The sequence below is a fragment of the Podarcis muralis genome, chromosome 9, assembly GCF_964188315.1.
Source record: "Podarcis muralis chromosome 9, rPodMur119.hap1.1, whole genome shotgun sequence".
In the NCBI taxonomy this organism is placed as follows: domain Eukaryota; kingdom Metazoa; phylum Chordata; class Lepidosauria; order Squamata; family Lacertidae; genus Podarcis; species Podarcis muralis.
Window position 1 is genome coordinate 26,484,681 of NC_135663.1, and position 17,621 is coordinate 26,502,301.

At 42.5% G+C, this 17,621-nt stretch overlaps 1 protein-coding gene and 1 long non-coding RNA gene across 13 annotated transcripts in view; both read right to left on the bottom strand.

Annotated features, from left to right (window-relative positions):
* The window catches only part of CAMK2D (calcium/calmodulin dependent protein kinase II delta), a 144,564-nt gene that overhangs the window by 11,013 nt on the left and 115,930 nt on the right, over window positions 1-17,621 (bottom strand). For 7 of the 12 annotated variants that reach the window (XM_028745266.2, XM_028745268.2, XM_028745269.2 and 4 more), the window contains 2 exons: window positions 16,952-16,993; window positions 13,254-13,302 (listed from right to left, as the gene is read on the bottom strand). In XM_028745266.2, coding sequence (XP_028601099.1) covers window positions 13,254-13,302; window positions 16,952-16,993 — 91 coding nt within the window. The remainder of the gene's footprint in view (window positions 1-13,253; window positions 13,303-16,951; window positions 16,994-17,621) is intronic. The other 5 variants (XM_028745273.2, XM_028745275.2, XM_028745272.2 and 2 more) reach the window with 1 other exon arrangement.
* Window positions 6,994-8,976, bottom strand: LOC144328855 (uncharacterized). Its single transcript, XR_013394160.1, has 2 exons — window positions 8,446-8,976; window positions 6,994-8,414 (listed from the first exon to the last, which is right to left on the bottom strand). It is a non-coding gene; the product is annotated as an uncharacterized LOC144328855 (long non-coding RNA).

Below are 17,621 nucleotides of genomic sequence, written 5' to 3' on the forward strand. Positions count from 1 at the left end.
GTGAATTTCTTTCCTACTCAATAAAGGCACAGGAGTCTTCTGGCTCTAAAATGATTGCTTCTGCTACAAGCAGCACAGTGCTCAGTTATATGAGAAACTTCACTCTCTTGTCCTTGCCTGAGTCACTGGAAAGCTGACCCGCAAGCATGATGAGAGCAAGCAAAACTTGGGAGCAACAAATACAAATAACAGAAATGCTTCATCGCTCGTGCTGAATGCAGCTACAGGTTTATACATGGGATGTAAGATGTTTAGTAGGAAATGAGACCAGAAGGGATTTATTTATTTTTTTTTAAAAAAAATGCAGGACAAGTTTGAGAAAGGCCTTCAGCAGCAAACGACCTGAGAGAACTTCAAAAGAAAGATTATCGAGAGAGACACAGTTTTCAATGCCTGGCTTGTTGGCTGTCCAATTTAAGGGCATGATGCTCCTTCTACATGTGATATCTTTTCTCATTCTTGCAGTTCTCTTTCAGTTTCTTTCCAGCCTGTCAACCTTTTCCTCCTTTTCACTTCAAAGCTTCAGACCGAACACAACAACCCTGATTGTAGTCATGCTGTAGCACCTCCATCTTGGATCCAATTGCTTTTGAAACTACCACCTGTTAATGGCACTGGCTTTTTGAGCTACAGCATTCCCTTGCTCAGTTACATTCTGTTTGGTTCCCATAAGCTTTTCTAGCACAGCTACAGCTTGACATAGCCAGTTAGGTCCCATTCTTTTGTGAATCTGGTTTCTTTTCCCATTACATGCCAATTTACATTAGGTGAATACTGTGTTTTATTTAATCACCCCTGTACATGTGTACACATACAAACATACTTATATACAAAGATACCTTCCGCAATCCTGAAGCCTGTTGCACACACTTAGGGGTCTCACCAATGATATCCTTTACTACTGAAATCTCATTCCTACAATACTGGCAAACAACATAGAATCATAGTTGGAAGGGACCCTAAGAGTCATCTAGTCCAACCCCCAACAATGCAGGACTCTCAACTAAAGCATCCATGACAGATGGCCATCCAATCTCTGCTTAAAAACCTTCAAGGGATGCACAAGATGAGAAATAATCTAAGAGGAGAAATGATGCTTAGATTCTGAAGTTCTGCAGCATATACGACACCCAAGGCCAAGTATTACAAAGAGTTGCTTCTTTTGTAGGATGACAACAGCAAAGCCAGCTGAAGGCTACATAAAGACTAAGGCAGGAGTGGGGAACCTGTGGCCCTCCAAATGTTACTGGATTCCAAATCCGATCAGCCTCAGCCAGCGTGGCCAAAGGTCAGGGAGAATGGAAGTTGTAGCTCAGAAATAACCAGAGTGCCACAGGTTCCCTACCTCTTTAATAGGAGATAGCCTGGCATCTATTTGCCTTAAGTTGGTGCTTATACCATTGATCAGGGCTGGATGTTTCTCTGTTCACACCCATTCTTGGAGAAGGGGAGCTGTGGCCATGCAAGTGGTCTTTCTGTGAGTACAACTTTCTTTCCATGAACGGAAGGAACTTCTATGTATGGAGCAACAACCCTGGATCCAACCCAAACTTAGCTCATCACAACATCTACTGAATCAAAGACATGTACCATGCATGTTTCAGGTTGGCCCTTGGTCTCTGAATTACAGATTTGCCGTCAACCTTCATAATCAAGCGTCAGATAGTCTAAAGTTTTTCGAAGGCATGGAGTTAAATCATGTACTCTGGCTTAACTGGTGTGCACACTGGGTTCAGAGTTGTACACATGCAACAAATTTGGTGCTGCTCTTATGAACCAGAGTTGGGAATCCCTACTGGCAAGAAGCAGTGACCAGCTCATACACATTCCATCATGGGATGGAAGATGGAGAGTGCTGGCAACCTCTGCAAACAGACCAATTGCACGGTTTATGTGTTCAGAGTTGAGCAGCTGGGTGATCACCGAGCTTAATCTAAAACTCATCAAAGCTGAAAGAGAAAATTTAAGTCTTTGGAATTTAATATGAATTCCAAATATTATTACTTTATTTTAGCATAATCCTCCCGTTTCACTTCATATGCTTATGCTGCCAGGAATGCTTGTGTGTCGCAATAAGTCCTCCGAAGGGTTGAGGAAGGCATAGGCCAGGGGCAAGTATTGCATTTTGACCCAAGCCTCTACAAAAAACAAAACAACCCCTCTACATGCATGCATGCATGCATGCATGTATGCAAGGAGGTTGAGGGCATTTAATACAGCTTCTTGCTGCAGTGATTTATTCCTGTACTCATATAGTGACTCCAAAGAAGTTTAGAATCTACTGTATCACCCTCTACAAGGAAGACCGCTGTGCCATATGATCATATCCACACCATACATTTAAAGCACTCATGCCCCTTTAGCAGACACCCCCCCCCCCAAATCCTGGAAAACTAGTTTGCTAAGAGTGCTGGGATCTGTATTGCTGTGAGGGGGTCTCTCAGCCCCCTTAAAAAACTATGTTCCCCATGATTGTTTCAGGAAAGCCATGACTGTTAAAGTGGTATAAGACTGTTTTAAATGTATGGTACGGATAGTCACTCTGCTCTAGAAAATCAATTTCTGGGTTTTTTCCTGAAACCAGAAGGTGGTGGCAATCACCATCACTTAGGAACCAGTCAGACCATCTACCTCCCCCCAAGGTCTTAGACAGGAGTCTTTTCAAGCAAAGCAAAACTGGATCTGGCTAAAACTTACTTGGGGGAACAGGTAATGTGAATAATACATATCATTCATATGAAAATTATTTAAGTTCCTACTGAAGAGTAGGGGTTGTTTTTTTCTTCAAATAAAAAGCCAGAGACATTTATTTAATATGTTTTGAATGACTTTATGGCGAACCTAAACACTTAAGCTGTCATCTGTACAGTGATATTACTTTCCAGTGTCTGCTGCTCCAAGTGATTCACTGTGATTCACTCACTAATGATCTGGCAGAAGTTTTAAGCAGCTGATTCTCTCTTCAATTTCCTAAGAAGAAAAGATTCTCCCAAGACTCTCTGCATACCTAGTGAAAACGCAAATGCCTCATGCCCTAATGAACAGAAAAACGAGAAACAGGAGAAACAGGAGTGTCAGCATATGGACTATCTGCTATCCAAACACACTAAAGGATATGTATACCTCCCAACTTGCCCATACCAGGATGCTAGGCCCCTTAACAAAAGGAAGAGGAAGCTAATTTATGCACTGGGTATCAGCTATATGGTGGTGGCAATTACCATCACTAGGAACCAGTCAGCCCTGGCCTATCTGGCTCCCCAGGGTACTAGGCAGAAGTCTTTTCTGGTCCTATCTGGAGATGCCAAAGATAAAACTTGAGATTCTCTGTACGCAAAGCATGTACTCTGCCCCTGAGATACAACCCATCCTCAAATGAGAATCAGAGAGGACAGTACCGATAAAATATGAAACAGGTGATAAAAGAGAGGGTTTCCTGGCACTGGCACTGTCCCAGTCGGATTGCACCCATCTTTTCGTTCAGGTGATGGAGGGAGCGATTACTAAGAAAAGCTGAGCACAGGCTGATTTAGAACATGATTTAAAACCATACCCCTCGGCCACCCTTCCCAATTCATTCATGGGGAATACATGAAGGCAGGGGTAGGGAGGAGAGCAGAAGATGATGGGGGCTGAAGCCTGGGGAAAGCTTTAAACAAGTGTTTAAAACGAACTTTTGAAAACCCCTTCTATTTTCTTTTAAAGGGCTAAACTTGAACACTTGATCATTCCAATCAATTTTCAGATCGAGCTTGCGGGGCAGGGGACAGGCAGGGGCGGCAACATATCTCTAAATTTGATAAATTCGTGTTAGCGGGTTTACTTCTCCCTATGTCTGATAAACAAGGCACACCCACAACCACCTCCAGATAAGCAAGACATAGACCTACTTTCCTGGGGGGCTCTTTCATTCTCCCTCAGAATCCAAAGTTTCCTTATGAAGGTTTTGGAGAGAGGAGTGAACATTTGTCACCTTCTAGAGTCACCTCATTTTTTTTTCCGGAAGCAACAGCACCATCTAGAAAAGAAAAGGGCCGCAATACCTATCCAATCAAAAACAGAAACATTAACATTTGCTTCTCAGCACTTTTAAGAATGAGAAGCTTTGCATTAAAGGAAAGCCGCCCAGAGTGGCTGGGGCAACCCAGTCAGATGGGCAGGGTACAAATAATAAAATTATTGTTATTTATTTTTCTTGTTGTTATGTGAATTGCGCTCAGCAAAGATGTTTCAGTTAGCAACAGGCTGGGGAAAAGCCACCCACTGTGGCTAAGTAACAACACAACATTTCTGGGCACTTTGAAAATTTCTGGAAGGCTGGCTTACATTCTAAATTCATAGCTTATCAACACAGAAGCTTGCTAATTTTTGTTCACTTGTGCCACTAATATTCATAACATGCCACTTAGGAAATAGACTTAGGAAGTATCCCTGTAATCCACTGAGTTTTCCTGATAATTTTTTTAATAACAGAGAATTGTAGAGTTGGAAGCGATCCCAAGTGTTATCTAGTCCAACTCTCTGAAGTGCAGAAATCACAGCTATATAATCCCTGACAGATGGCTATCCCAGTGTTTCCCAACCGGTGTTCCGCGGCACACGAGTGTGCCGTGAGACATCGGCTGGTGTGCCGCGAGATGCCTGGAGGGAGGCGGGCGAGTCGGGCGGCGAGAGGCGGGGCGGCGGCGGCGAGGAGCCGCTCGGCGCGCAAAGCGAGGGAGGCTGGAGCCAAGAGCAGCGGCGAGCAGGAGGCGCTTGGTGGGAGATTCAGCCGAGCCCGAGCTGCGTGCGCTCCCGAACCTCTGGGCGGAGAAGAGCGTGCGTGTGTCCGGCTTAGCGACGGATCCTCTCACCCGGCGCAGCAGAAGACAACCCTCGGGGCGGAGCTCCTGCCACAGGCCTCCCGCCTTCTTCCCCACGCGGGGCAGAATAAGTGGAAACCGGCGGACGCAGCGGGTTTCTCAGCCGCTGCCCGGGTTGCCCCTCTCTCCTACAGAGCCGCATCCATCCCAGCCCCTCCTGTCATCTCAACCTGCCCGTCTAATTTACATACCATCATATCCTCCTTTCTTATTGATTCACTTAGATTTAGTCTTACATTTCTCGCTTTGTCTCCGTAGACTGCGCGGAGGGAGAGCCAGAGAGAGGCATCGCTCCTGCGCGGCGGGAGAGGGAGCAGCCGGAGCGATGCCCCAAACAAGCTGAATTCCGAGCGAGGGACTGAGGGGGGAGGGAAAAAACTTTCACTTTCGTGCGTCCCTCCCGGCGTGACGCTGCGCGCTGACGTCACGGGGCGGGGCTTTAATGGTGGTGTGCCGCGAGATTTTTTTTCAGTAAACAGGTGTGCCGTTGCCCAAAAAAGTTTGGGAAACACTGGGCTATCCAACCTCTGTTTAAAAACTTTGAATGGAGGTTTTGAATTTGCTGAGGTTTGGTTCCAAACACAAGACCTTTCTTTCACCCAGACCTGGATTGGGGCGTCCTCTTGATTTGTTTAGAACTGCACAACCCAGTATTAGGTCCCAAGTCACCAAATGGACAGCAGTGGCTTAGACTGATCAAATCAAAAGGAGGAGGACAGTACTCATGTATCTTCCCTGTGTGGAAAGGGATTTCCTGCCACCATTCTGTGAGAAGCTGCACCTGCAAAAATTCCCTCTTCTACATATTTATTAGAAGATCCAGGAGTGCTGCCCTCTTTTGCATTTGACCAATCAGATCATTTAGAGCAGGATAAGATTATGAAACTGTTTTGCATAAAGCAGATGGCTCTTACATTCTCCCATGGCACCATTCTCCCATGGCACGATGCCAACGAATTTCAACTTTTAGACAGATTGGGGTGGGGGGTAAAGCTTGTGTCCTCGTGGCTTCTGCTTCTGGGCTGAACTGTGCTTCAGAAACAGACAGGAAAACATCAATCTTCTGAAAAGTGCATTGACAATATATTGGCACAATGCTCCGTTCATCCAAAGACCATGCCCAGTCATCTGTGTTTACCTAATAATTAGGCAATAAAAAGCCTATGTGTTCAAGGGATGAATTTCTTTGTTTCTGTTTTGTTTTGACTGAACAAGGACACTAAGTCCTGTGGCACTTTATTAACTACTCGTGCATCTGGCAAAGCTACCCTATGAAAATGCACGCCAGAAATAAAACAGGCGGGAGCCATGTTATTCCATTACAGCAATAGACACATACAAGGCGAGTCTAGTGGGACTTTAAAGAAAATCATATTTGCTGTAGCATAAGCTTTCATGCACTAGCACCAATTAGTTTACAAATGCCTATGCCACAATAAACTCTGCAAGTCTGAAAGTTCCCACAACACATAAAAAGAGCTTGGCGGTATCAGTTTAATGTCCATCTAGTGTAGCATTCTGGTAACACCCACCTACTTCAGCATCTGGGTTGAATGCCTTTGGAAGGCTCACAGATACTAAAAAGGCAATAGGCCTCTTCCACTGGGTATGCAATAGCACTCTGCCTGATTCTATGCCTGGGATTTACCCGTAAGAAAACATGGACAAAACTAGTATATCAAAATGGCAGCCCAAGTTTACCAATACAGCATTTTGCAGCTAAATGTTGGCAAACTCTGAATAGCAGCTCTATTAAAAGAAGATTATGGGTAGCATTCAATCTCCAGTAGCTGAGCTTTATAAGGCTGCTGCTGTTTATTTGGTTTACAACACATCGTATTAACACTATACAGAAAAAGTTCCACTTTCTTTAAACAATGTGGCGACAGCCCCCTGCCAATGTTATTGGACTCCAACTCCCATCAGCAGCTCCAGCCAGCATGCCCAATGGGCAGGGATGGTGGAAGTTGTTGTAGTCCGGCAAAGCCTAGAAGGCCACAAATTCCTCATTCTGATTTCAGCAGTTTGCCCATGGGTGCCTTTTAAAATAATACTTTGTATAGGAATGCCTGCCTCTCTCGTTGCCTTTGTCTAACACTTCTACAAAAAAGAAGGGGTAAATGTTGTTGGGGTTTGTTTGTTTGTTTTAAAAAATGTGACTGGAAAGAGTAACTGTAGAATCTCAGGAAATGCTTTTAAAAGTGCAATAGAAGCAGAGCTTTTAGAATCACAAATGACATGCCATTCTGAAATAGCGCATGGCAGGCCGAGTGAAATGAATGGGGGCTGGACAATAGCACCAGAGATCTTGATGCTCTTGCACTGGGTGCACAGGAGAATTGTGCAAACAGGGGCATTTATACCTCGACTAAATTATTCTACTTGAGATGTAATATGTTTGTATCTATGCATGTATTCAGATAGATAGCTAAATAGATAGATAAAACTTTCATATACCAACTCATATTTTAAAATGGTAATGGCTAACTCTGAGGCCTATCGTATGCAAACCCCATAAAAAACAAATGGAACTTATGCTCCTAATCATTTCGGTGGGGTTTGCACAGGAGAGAGCATTCTGGTAAATTATACCCAGAATGGGTAAGGGGTGTTTACGGATCTCATAAATTCCCCTAACAACATGCTCTATGTATACTTAACACCCGTGAATGCCAATAGCTGCCATCTGGCTCCATCACAATAATTGAATGCTTTATTTCTACAGGACAGCCACATGCCATTATGATTCTGTTTTGCAGCACTCCATCCTAATGCAGTTACATGGCAGCAGGTCTCATTTTCCTTATACAAGTCTGAATCATCATTCTTTGCAGCCACTGAGATATTCTACTGCCAAGCAGAAATATACCCAGTCAGAGTGAGGCTCGTAAAGAACAAAACACACAGGAATCCATTTCCTTCATAATGTATCTATATAACTTTGCCTTGCTTATGTTTACTTGTCCTGTAAGTAATTTCTGCTTCTGATTACGAAGCAAGAAGCACAACATTTTCTACTGCGTTTACCCATAAATTAAACATTATGCCCTTTCCCGATTTAATATTTTCTTCATATATAAACTTTAAAAAGCAATGCAACCCTTGCCTCAGATACACTGGAGCTCCTGTATAGCTAACTCATGTCTTTGGTTTTGATTTTTTTTTATTTATTATGATTTTACTAACGTGACAGCGTTACCTGTAAGCCACCTCAAACGGATGTGTACCCTTAAGGGTGGGATGTAAATAACTGCAATAAATAAAAATGCACCCCATCTGTGCAGCACATGAAATACCAAGCACTGCACCCCCACCAAAACAGGGATGTATTTGTGTGTGTGTGTGTGTGTGACCTGGAGAACATGCTGCATTGGACTATAATCTCTGACCTATGGCACATCTACCAAGATATTTAAATGGGCCAAGTGTGGTGCAGATGAATGGAAGCACGATTAACAGGATTATTTTTAGGATAAAATGGGAAGGGGAAGAACCAAGTACACCACCTTAAGTTTTTTGGTGAGAAGGTGGGGTATAAATGTAATACTAATACTACTAATACTAATAAATGTAATACTAATACTAATAATAGGGCTTGGTAGTGCTACCATTCATTTAATGGGTCTTGTCCGGGAGAACATCCTGGAGGAGTGTGCCTTGACCTGTGCTACATTTTATTAATTAGGTTATTTAAACATTTGTTTTCCATTGTTCAACACACACACAAAATCTCCCCAAAGTGGCTCAAAATCATAAAACAGTGTTTTAAAAATTCAACAAATGTCCCAAGAGCCTATTAAATATAAAGAGAAGACAAGATCACTGGTTTTACATCAGCAACACAAACATTCCTAAACCCGCTACTGATTTGTCTATAAAACACAAGAGTTTCCTTCCTTTTCCTCCCAGTGAATGTGATGAAATTCAAGTTCATCCAACTTTGCAGGCAAAATGATTTCTTTAATAGGCTTTCTTCCCCACAGAAGAGTCACAAATGGGCTTAGTTTCATCAAAGGAAGGGAGAGCATCCTCCAGTGTTAAACAGACATGGTTATCCAGACATTAAATTGAAGCCCACTGCAAGTTTCTGGCCAAGTCTCAACATTATATTTCTACAACTGGGAGCGGAGACAGAGTGAATGAAGTGAACTGTCTGCACCCCTCAACTTACATAAAAGAGAGGAAGGAGTGGACTGGGAGGGCCCAGATTCATGCAAGTGACTCTGTGAATTTGTAATTTTCTTGGACTTTGCCGCCGAATTGATGGAAAGAAACACAACATATGAACAAACAAAGATGAGCAGGTAGAGTATGATCAGAATCCTCAGGAGCCACAGGCAGCAGGAGCGGCCGCTGGGACACAACAAAGATGGCGACAGGTAAGATGAAGAAGCAATGGGAGAAGAGAGATGGTGAGTAGAACATGACACCTCCATGTCACCCTCCTTTCTGAGAGCTGTATGTGGGGCATGAAAATGTGAGGGGGGGGGGAGAAAAGAAAAGAAAAGGCTAAAGCAAAAATGGTAATTGAATCACACGCAACAAGTGAACATCTTTGAGCATGGCAAAATCAACAAGAACTCTTTATGGAAAAATCAGGTTGACCCAAAAGCTCGAAAGGGATACTATTCACCACTATGGGTCTCTGTTCAGATGCCAGCACAGAAGGAATATATCCTTACTTTCCTATGGTAATATGCACTATTTACTCAGATAAATAATAATTACCTCGAGAGAGTAGCCAGTGCACCTAAGTCAGTTTGTTCGTAACATTCTGGTCGAGCTACAATTAATGCAGATCAGTAAAAACAACATTAAATATGGAATACGGGTTGCATTCATAAGGTACCTGCTAGGCTGATAAATGTGATTCACAAACCCATGGAGTAGTCCTATAGCCTTCACTAAGACAAACCCAGACTGTAAGGTTGATGAACGCTAATGTTTGGCCATTATTCTAACCCTTCTTTTCAAGGATGTGCATGTTCTTAGTATCTTCAGGATCGCCACACAAGCGTGGGACTTCGTATCCTGCACCAAGTTAGATAACAAGCGGATTCATGGAGGATAAAGTTATCCATGGCTATTTGCCATTATGATTATGCTCTGCTTCCACTGTCAGAGACAGAATGCATCTGAATATGAGTTGGTGAGATTCACAAGTAGGGAGAGTGGTGTTGGGCTCAGGTCCTGTTTACAAGCTTCCCATATGCACTGTGGGTTGGCCAATAGTATGCTGGACTGTGTGGTCTTTTAGGCTGGTCCAGCAGGATTCTTCTTATGTTTAGTGCAGACTTTGGTTTCTCAAGAACCCCAGTCTTCTGGTCTGGCAAAATCTTAAGATACTGGAAAGGGACTAAACAGGTTTCAGTGGTCAGATCCTTACATTCAACAAGGGAAGTGGGATCTAGTGGAGGCTACCACTGCGGGTACAAGGATATCGCCACATTTTCTGCTCATCTCCCTTACCCTCTGTAACTTCCTGCATAACTTTCTCAGTCCTTTGAAGATTTCTAAGGGGCAAAGGGGGCATTCAACTGAAAAACACCTTCTCAAATAGACATTTTTCTGCAGACAGTATATGCACTTTTGTACACATTACTGCAAAATCAGAAAAGTGTGACTTTCAAAGATATGCTGTATTTTGATTCTAGTATTATTTTGGAAACTGTGAATTAGGGAGTTTCACCTTTAAACGTGAACCGATTCAAATTTCTTCCCCATCTCTGGCTACTGTCACAAATTGTTCCCAATATGATTTTAGTGTATATATTGGTGTTTTATGCTATTCTCTGCCCTGGAATCCATTATACAAAGCACAGTATATGAATAAATAAATAATGGAAGACACAATCATATTTGGAAGAAACTGCTATAGCTGCTGCGCAGGAAGGCAAAGCATTCTACAGCATGTGCTATAAATAGTATTAACAAATATATTTGCTCTTCCTAAAAAAATACAAACCCCAAACACCTAAGACTTCTATTTATTTAAATTTCATCTTTAAATCTGCAGTGTCCACAAAACAATACCTTACTTTTTCTTCTCTAATAAATTTATTCCCTGCACATAATTGTTAATTCCATTGCATCAGATTATTACTGTAACAAGTTTAAAAGCCTTATAAAAGATACAAGCACCATTAACTGGGGGGGGGGGGGACGGACAAGCCCTTTGCAAAACAAAACCATTTGGGTTATAGTACCCAAAGAAACTAATTTCACATTATAAAACAATGCTTTTTCATTTCATTTCTTATACTTCCAGTATCTTTTAACTTTACAATGTTGCATAGTTTTCCAAAAAGCTTTAGCAAGGATGTGAAAAAATACCTATTATTTACAATTAAATCTGCCCATTTACTGACGGTCAAACCAGTGTTCCATGAATAATATTGCGCTGAAGCTCAAACTATCTGTGACCTTCAGCTTCATTATTATTCTTTTCTCTGGATACTTTTAAAATATCCCCCACCCCACCCCGCGCAAAACAACCTTGGAGACTCTGGAAATGGATAATGGGAAGGATGGCCTTTCATGCCTTGCCATACCCTCCAACACTTTGAAGTCAAGGTCCAAGACACCACAGTCCCATTTTTTATTGTAAGAGCATGGCAGCCATTTTGATTGCCCTGATTTCACATGAGGCCCCCCCCAAAAAACTTTTTTTTTTGCAGCCATGGAACCCACCAAGGTGCATTTTGCACATTGATTGTGGCCTTGAAAAAAAGTACTTTTTCAGGGGGAAATCACACAGAGAAATCATGGCAATCAAAGTGGCTACCATCCTCTCATGGGAGACTAGCTAGGAACCTTATGCATGCATCTCTGACTAAGAAAACAGATCACACCCTCATAACAGTCTCTCCCAAGCTGTCGCTCTTCAGATGCTTTGGACTACAAATCCCATCACCCCTAGCAAGCAAAGTGGGGGGTGATGGGAGTTGTAGTACAAAATATCTGGAGGGCACCAGTTTGGGAAAGATGGCCTAAGGAAATATGAGAGTATGTTATAGTAATAGGAGAAAAGAGGAAAATGTAAAAGAAAAACATAAATCTGGCCAGGAAACAAAAATACTGGCATCTGAACAGACTGTTTATAAAAATGCTGCTTAGAACAAACAGTAGTGAAGAAACATGTTTGAAACAGAAGTGTGAAAAAAAATCCATTATTTAATCATAAATACATTAACTTACAGTTCTTCAACGTTTTCCATTTCGCCAATTTCACTCTCCATTTAACTGAGTCCCCATGCTCTTTGACCATGTGTGTGGACCCATATTTTATCTATAGTATTTATTATGCTGTTCAGACCTATTAACACTCAATTTAATCTACTTAAATATGACATCCATGTAGTGGCAGAGCTACGTGCTCCAGTACTGGGAGTGGCGTACATCCGGGGGCGTGGTGCGCGTCCTAGGAGGCATGGCACGCATCCTGGGGCATGCACGGCGAGCGTCCCGGGGGTGGGTGAACTGCTGAGCGTCCCAGGGGTGGGGGCGGCCGCGATGGCAACCCCCCTCGGATGGAACCTGGGGCGGACCGCTCTTCCCGCCCCCACATTCATCCGCCAGTGCATCCATGTGGCCTTAAGAGCAGGATAGGTGGGAGGGTGAGGAAAGATGACAAAAATCTTATGCCTGCCCCCAACCCACACCAAAGGAGCATCACCATTTGAACCAGGCCAGAGCCTTAATTTCCATATGAAGCTCTGTGGTGGAACTGTGGTAAATGAGCACGTGAAGCTGCAAATGTAGAACAGGACATATTGTTGAAGATACAAAAAAGGAGCCTAATGGTGAGGGTGTTGTTGTGAGTTGTTGTTGCTGTTGTTGTTGTTTTGCTTTAACGTAGTCCTATCCTCATTTCTGCAGGAATCCATACCACAGAGTGGGTGAATTGAGGGCCAGCGGGTAGTGGTAAGGTTAGCAGCAGCAAAAGTGACTACAGCTACAGCACAGAGTATATGGGGAGGCAGTGTGGTGCAGTGGTTAGAAGTAGGACGAAGGAAACCCAGGTTCAAATCCCCACTCAGCTATAAAAGTCACTGTGGTGAACTTTGTTCCTCCGCTGTCTCCCAGTCTAACCTACCTCACAGGGTTGTAGTGAGGGTGAAAGGAAGAACCATGCATATTGCCTTGAGTCCACTGCAGGAAAGGTGGGATATAAATGCAATAAACAAGTAATAAAATTAATTCTCTCTGCAACTTTCAGCCTGGTCACCCTGTTTGTGTCATTAAGCACATGCAATATTTGACGTCCAGCCTTCTACGCCTTGAGCAGAGTACGGTCGTGCTGACACTGGCAGCTAGTACAATAGTAAGATCACATTTTCTTGATATTATAAAGAAATTATAGAAATGCACCAGACAAGTACAGCTAAATACCTTTCACATCTTCGTCTTCAATGGTTGTGTTGGAGCTCTCTGTGGATTCCTGTTGAGAAGTATAAGAAAAATCAACTGACTGATCTACTACTCCACTACTTATTCATATTTACAATGTCATCAAACATCTCATGCAAAGCCCAGAAGCAGACCACGTGACTGTGAGACTCAAACAAATAAACATAGAGGGTGATGGGCTTTTACCCTTAAAGCCAAATTTGAAGCGGTCGCAATCCGCTTGGATTGGAAAGGAACGCTTAAAGACAACGAGTTTCTTGTTTTGAACTTCACAGGACTGTAAGGGAAGAACCATGAAAAATGGGCTGACTGGTTTTCTTAAAACCCTTTGATCCTTTTTAGACAGAGGATGGTGAATTACATTAAGCTGACCATCAGAACCAGCCATTTTACAACCAAGAAGTGCAGGAATGTCGTTCTGTGTAAGACATATAAATCCAATCTGTGGTTTCATATTAATATTGCCAGGATCCAAAGAACTATGGAACCAGAAGGTCCAGGTATTTAAGGGGTTTCGAGGTTCTGTTTCTCAAACAGTGGCAGCACCTTTCGCCCACTCTGTTGATGACAAGGTACTTTTGAAACAGATAAGAGTTTCAAAGGCAGCCGAAGGCATGATGTGGCAGTCTCCTTTTCAAAGCAAAACATCAAACAAAAATGAAGGCCTCATTTGGCATCCCAAACAGCATCACAATAGTTATAGGGGCCACCTTGCTGAAGCTAATCAGGTTGGGGTCTGGTCAGTGCCTGGACTGGAGAACATCCAGGGACCCCTTCTGTACATGACCTTTGGAATATTGGGGGGGGGGGGGGAGTATAGAAATGCAATAAATTAAAAATAAATGTCGCTCTTTGGATCCCAGTCACTGTTTTGTTTTTTAAAGACATTTGTTCAAGATGAAAGCAAGTTATTAAGGAAGCTTAAAGACAGAAGTGCTCTGATTTCATATTTCTATGCTTTTTGCTTTGTTTTGACAGATATATTATTCCCTACTGGTTTACAATTATTTGTTCCTCAGGCCGCTGTTTTTTAAACTCACCATATTGTCAAAAAGACAAGCATCTCAGATGGCTGTCAGAGTTTTATGCATTAATAATAATAATAAGTCTACACACTTAAAAGGACACTGTCAAAGATGACACAAAAAAATTGTCTTTAAAACAAGTTTATACAAGGAAAAGAGCAAAACAAGCAGTCAATATAAAAGCATGCTGAAAGTGGATCAAGCACAGGTTTGTAAATTTGGCTGATCACCTGAGACAAGTAAGATTCACCTTCATGTTGACAAGAAAACTGTTTCTTATTTCCACTCACAACACAAATGATTAAAACTGTCGTGAGTGGGCAAGTATACTGCACAATTTTACGGGCCAGTAATTTCTGTGAGCTTTATTTGAAAGTCTGGTTTCAGACATTTGTTCTATGGCTTGGTATAAAAAAAACCCAAACCCTGGGAGACATGAATCCCAAAAGACCTTGACAGTGTTCTTTTATATGTTCTTAAAATAATTCAATGTTTAATGCAATGTTGATGGTTAAAAGACATGATGTATGCACACCAACGAATAGATCAGCGAGCGTCACGCCACCCCAACATCTGTCCAACCACTCAAAATAAACCGTCATGCTCTGTCTGCTGTTAAGAATGCTCAAGAGTCAAGAGGCATGAACACAGATGTATCATGCTTTATAGGTTATGTTAACACAATCTTAAAAATGTTTACATAATCTGCAAACAACCACATGAAATTCCATGCACCACCTCACAAGTCAACTCCATGGACATGTTCATTCCTCCCATCATGCTAAAAAGGCTCCACCCCCCCCCCCATATACGATACGTTTCAACAGCGATTTCCCCTACAAGTGATTTCCACCTCCGTGATGAAGTTCATTTTAGTTTGGGGCGTTTCCACATCCCAGAAAGGGAAAACAGTTTTATCAATTTTCCATGATGGTACAGAACAAGTAGATGTAGTCATGCCAAAGAGCTATGGATCATTTTGTCCCATTTGTTTTTTTGTTTTTATTCAAGTGAAAACTGAAAATTCAAGTGTTAGCGAATGTAGGCTGTAAACTGCATATTTCAACACAATATGAACAACAAAATGTGGTTCATGAGCAGGTGGTAGCAAAACAAACGTCACAATCTGCCTTATATATATTATATATATACCAGAGACTGTAAAATAAATATGCAAATGAACTGGAGATATAAATACGATAAATTGGGATACATGCTTGAGAAAGGCCCGTAGTGTGAACTACAAGTACTATCCACAAACACAAAACAGGGTAGCTGTCAGTTGTTATATGAAATAAATCAGAAAAGAATAGTGATGTCCGAGCATACCTTGACATTTTCTTTGATTAGTGAATTATGGGGGTACCAATTACAGGATTACCTAGTCCAGGGATAGGCAACATGTCCACCACTGAGAGCTACACCATAAATTTGGTGGGCAAACACTTTTTTTCAAATTTAACTCTCCAACAGTGACAAAAGGATAGAAAATGGGTTCCTTTTCTACCGCAAAGGAAAGCTGCTAATTCCAGGGTTCTAGCACTACCACACCAGCCATGGCTCAACAGTTGCTTAGCCGATTTTTATGTCCATGCAAGGAAAGGGGGGAAAACTGATATGCAATCCAATCCAACAAACACAGCCATCATAAACAGCAGACATTAAAAAACAAATGACCAAAAATGCAATAAAATAATACTCATGGAATCCAGAGAACATCCTTGCCAGCCCAGATGTGAGCATCTGGATGATGTTCTGAACAACGTCTGAAGTTCAGTGAAGAAGAGCATTGCACAGAGCTGGGGGCGGGGGGAGAGCTTCAGGTCCATTGGCTAGTAAGTTCCCTTTCCCCTTCTACTGGTTCCCTTGCAGTCTTAAGGTTTTTGCTTTGGGCCCGGCCCCAATGTTTCCCCCTCAGCTAGACAGAAAAACTTGGTTCCAAGGACACCCCAAGAAGGTGAAATCCGAGTTGGACACAAGTTACAACTATTACTTTCCTGGCCAATAGTAGCCTCATCCTTGGAACTATTATTCATGTACAGGAAATGCTTATTATTTGGGGGGGAGGTGGGGAACTTGAACCTGTTTATAGATCAACCTTCCCCAACCTGATGCCCTCCATAGGTTTTGGATGACAATTTCCAGTCCCTGATCATTGGTCACTCTGGTTGCAACAAGCACCCCGACACGCCCCCTCCCAAAATAAAAGGTTATGTAAGAATGAATGAACATGCTCAAAAACAGATGGGACAAATCTCCAAATGTGCCTTTCTTGAACTTCGGTAAAGTGTTGCATATGGAAAGCCTGAACCACACTCTGCATCTGAGGAGGAACTTCTTTTTCTCTGCAAGAACATTAAGTTCCAGGTTAGAAGCTAGAGATCTACACCAAAAGTGTGGAACAGCTCCTACCCGAGCACCTCTGGCACAGGTGAGGAAACTCAGAAATAGTGCAGAAAAGGGCTCTCTGCAGGATTCCGTTACAAGAGAAGCAATTCTCTGCAGGCTTCACTAGACGACTGAATACCAGGTAGCTAATTTCCTAGCTAAAGCCCGCATAATACACACACTGTGGGGTGTGTTTTCTTTTGGCGGGGGGCTGAATGGAATGTGGAATCTGAAAAGTGCAGGACAGTATTGGTTCTTTCTGAATACCTTATTTCCATCTGGGTTGTGGATTACAGTAGTTTGGGGCTCCTGAGTGAGAACAAAATAGGAGAGAGAAAACAGTTCTCAGTAAATAGATTTCTCGCGCATGAGAAGGAGAACGAGAAGAGCCAGATGACAAGGGCTAAGCACTGACAAGAGCTAAGGCAAAGTTAGCTACTGTCAGAGGATGAAACTGGCAAGCCAGCAAGGAAGGCCACCGTATCTACTGTAGCAGCATGCAAAGACCTTATTCATGATTTAACACATGTGCAGGGCTTTGAAGGAGATCTAAAGAGGCACCAATTCTCACAAGGTCTTCCAAATCAAACTGCTGGCCAGTTTTTTAACCTTCCACCTCCAAAAATTAGCTCACAGTTTCCACTGGGCAAAAAGGCAACTAGCATGGTAAACTAGGTCAATTTACTAAAGAACGACGATGCAACCTGTAAAGGTTAAAGAAGGGCCAAATTGGGATGAGTAGGTTCAGGAATAGATATAGAAAAGCCTAAGCACAAACGAGTATTGCTACCTTCAGATCCTTTCATTTCACAAGAGATTAACACTCATGGTAGAAATGCTGTCATCTCAGAGTCTAATATCCCTCCAGCCATCTGCAGGAGTATCTCTCGGGTTGGTGACACACAGGCACACATTTGGGCAATTCCTGGTAGAAGAC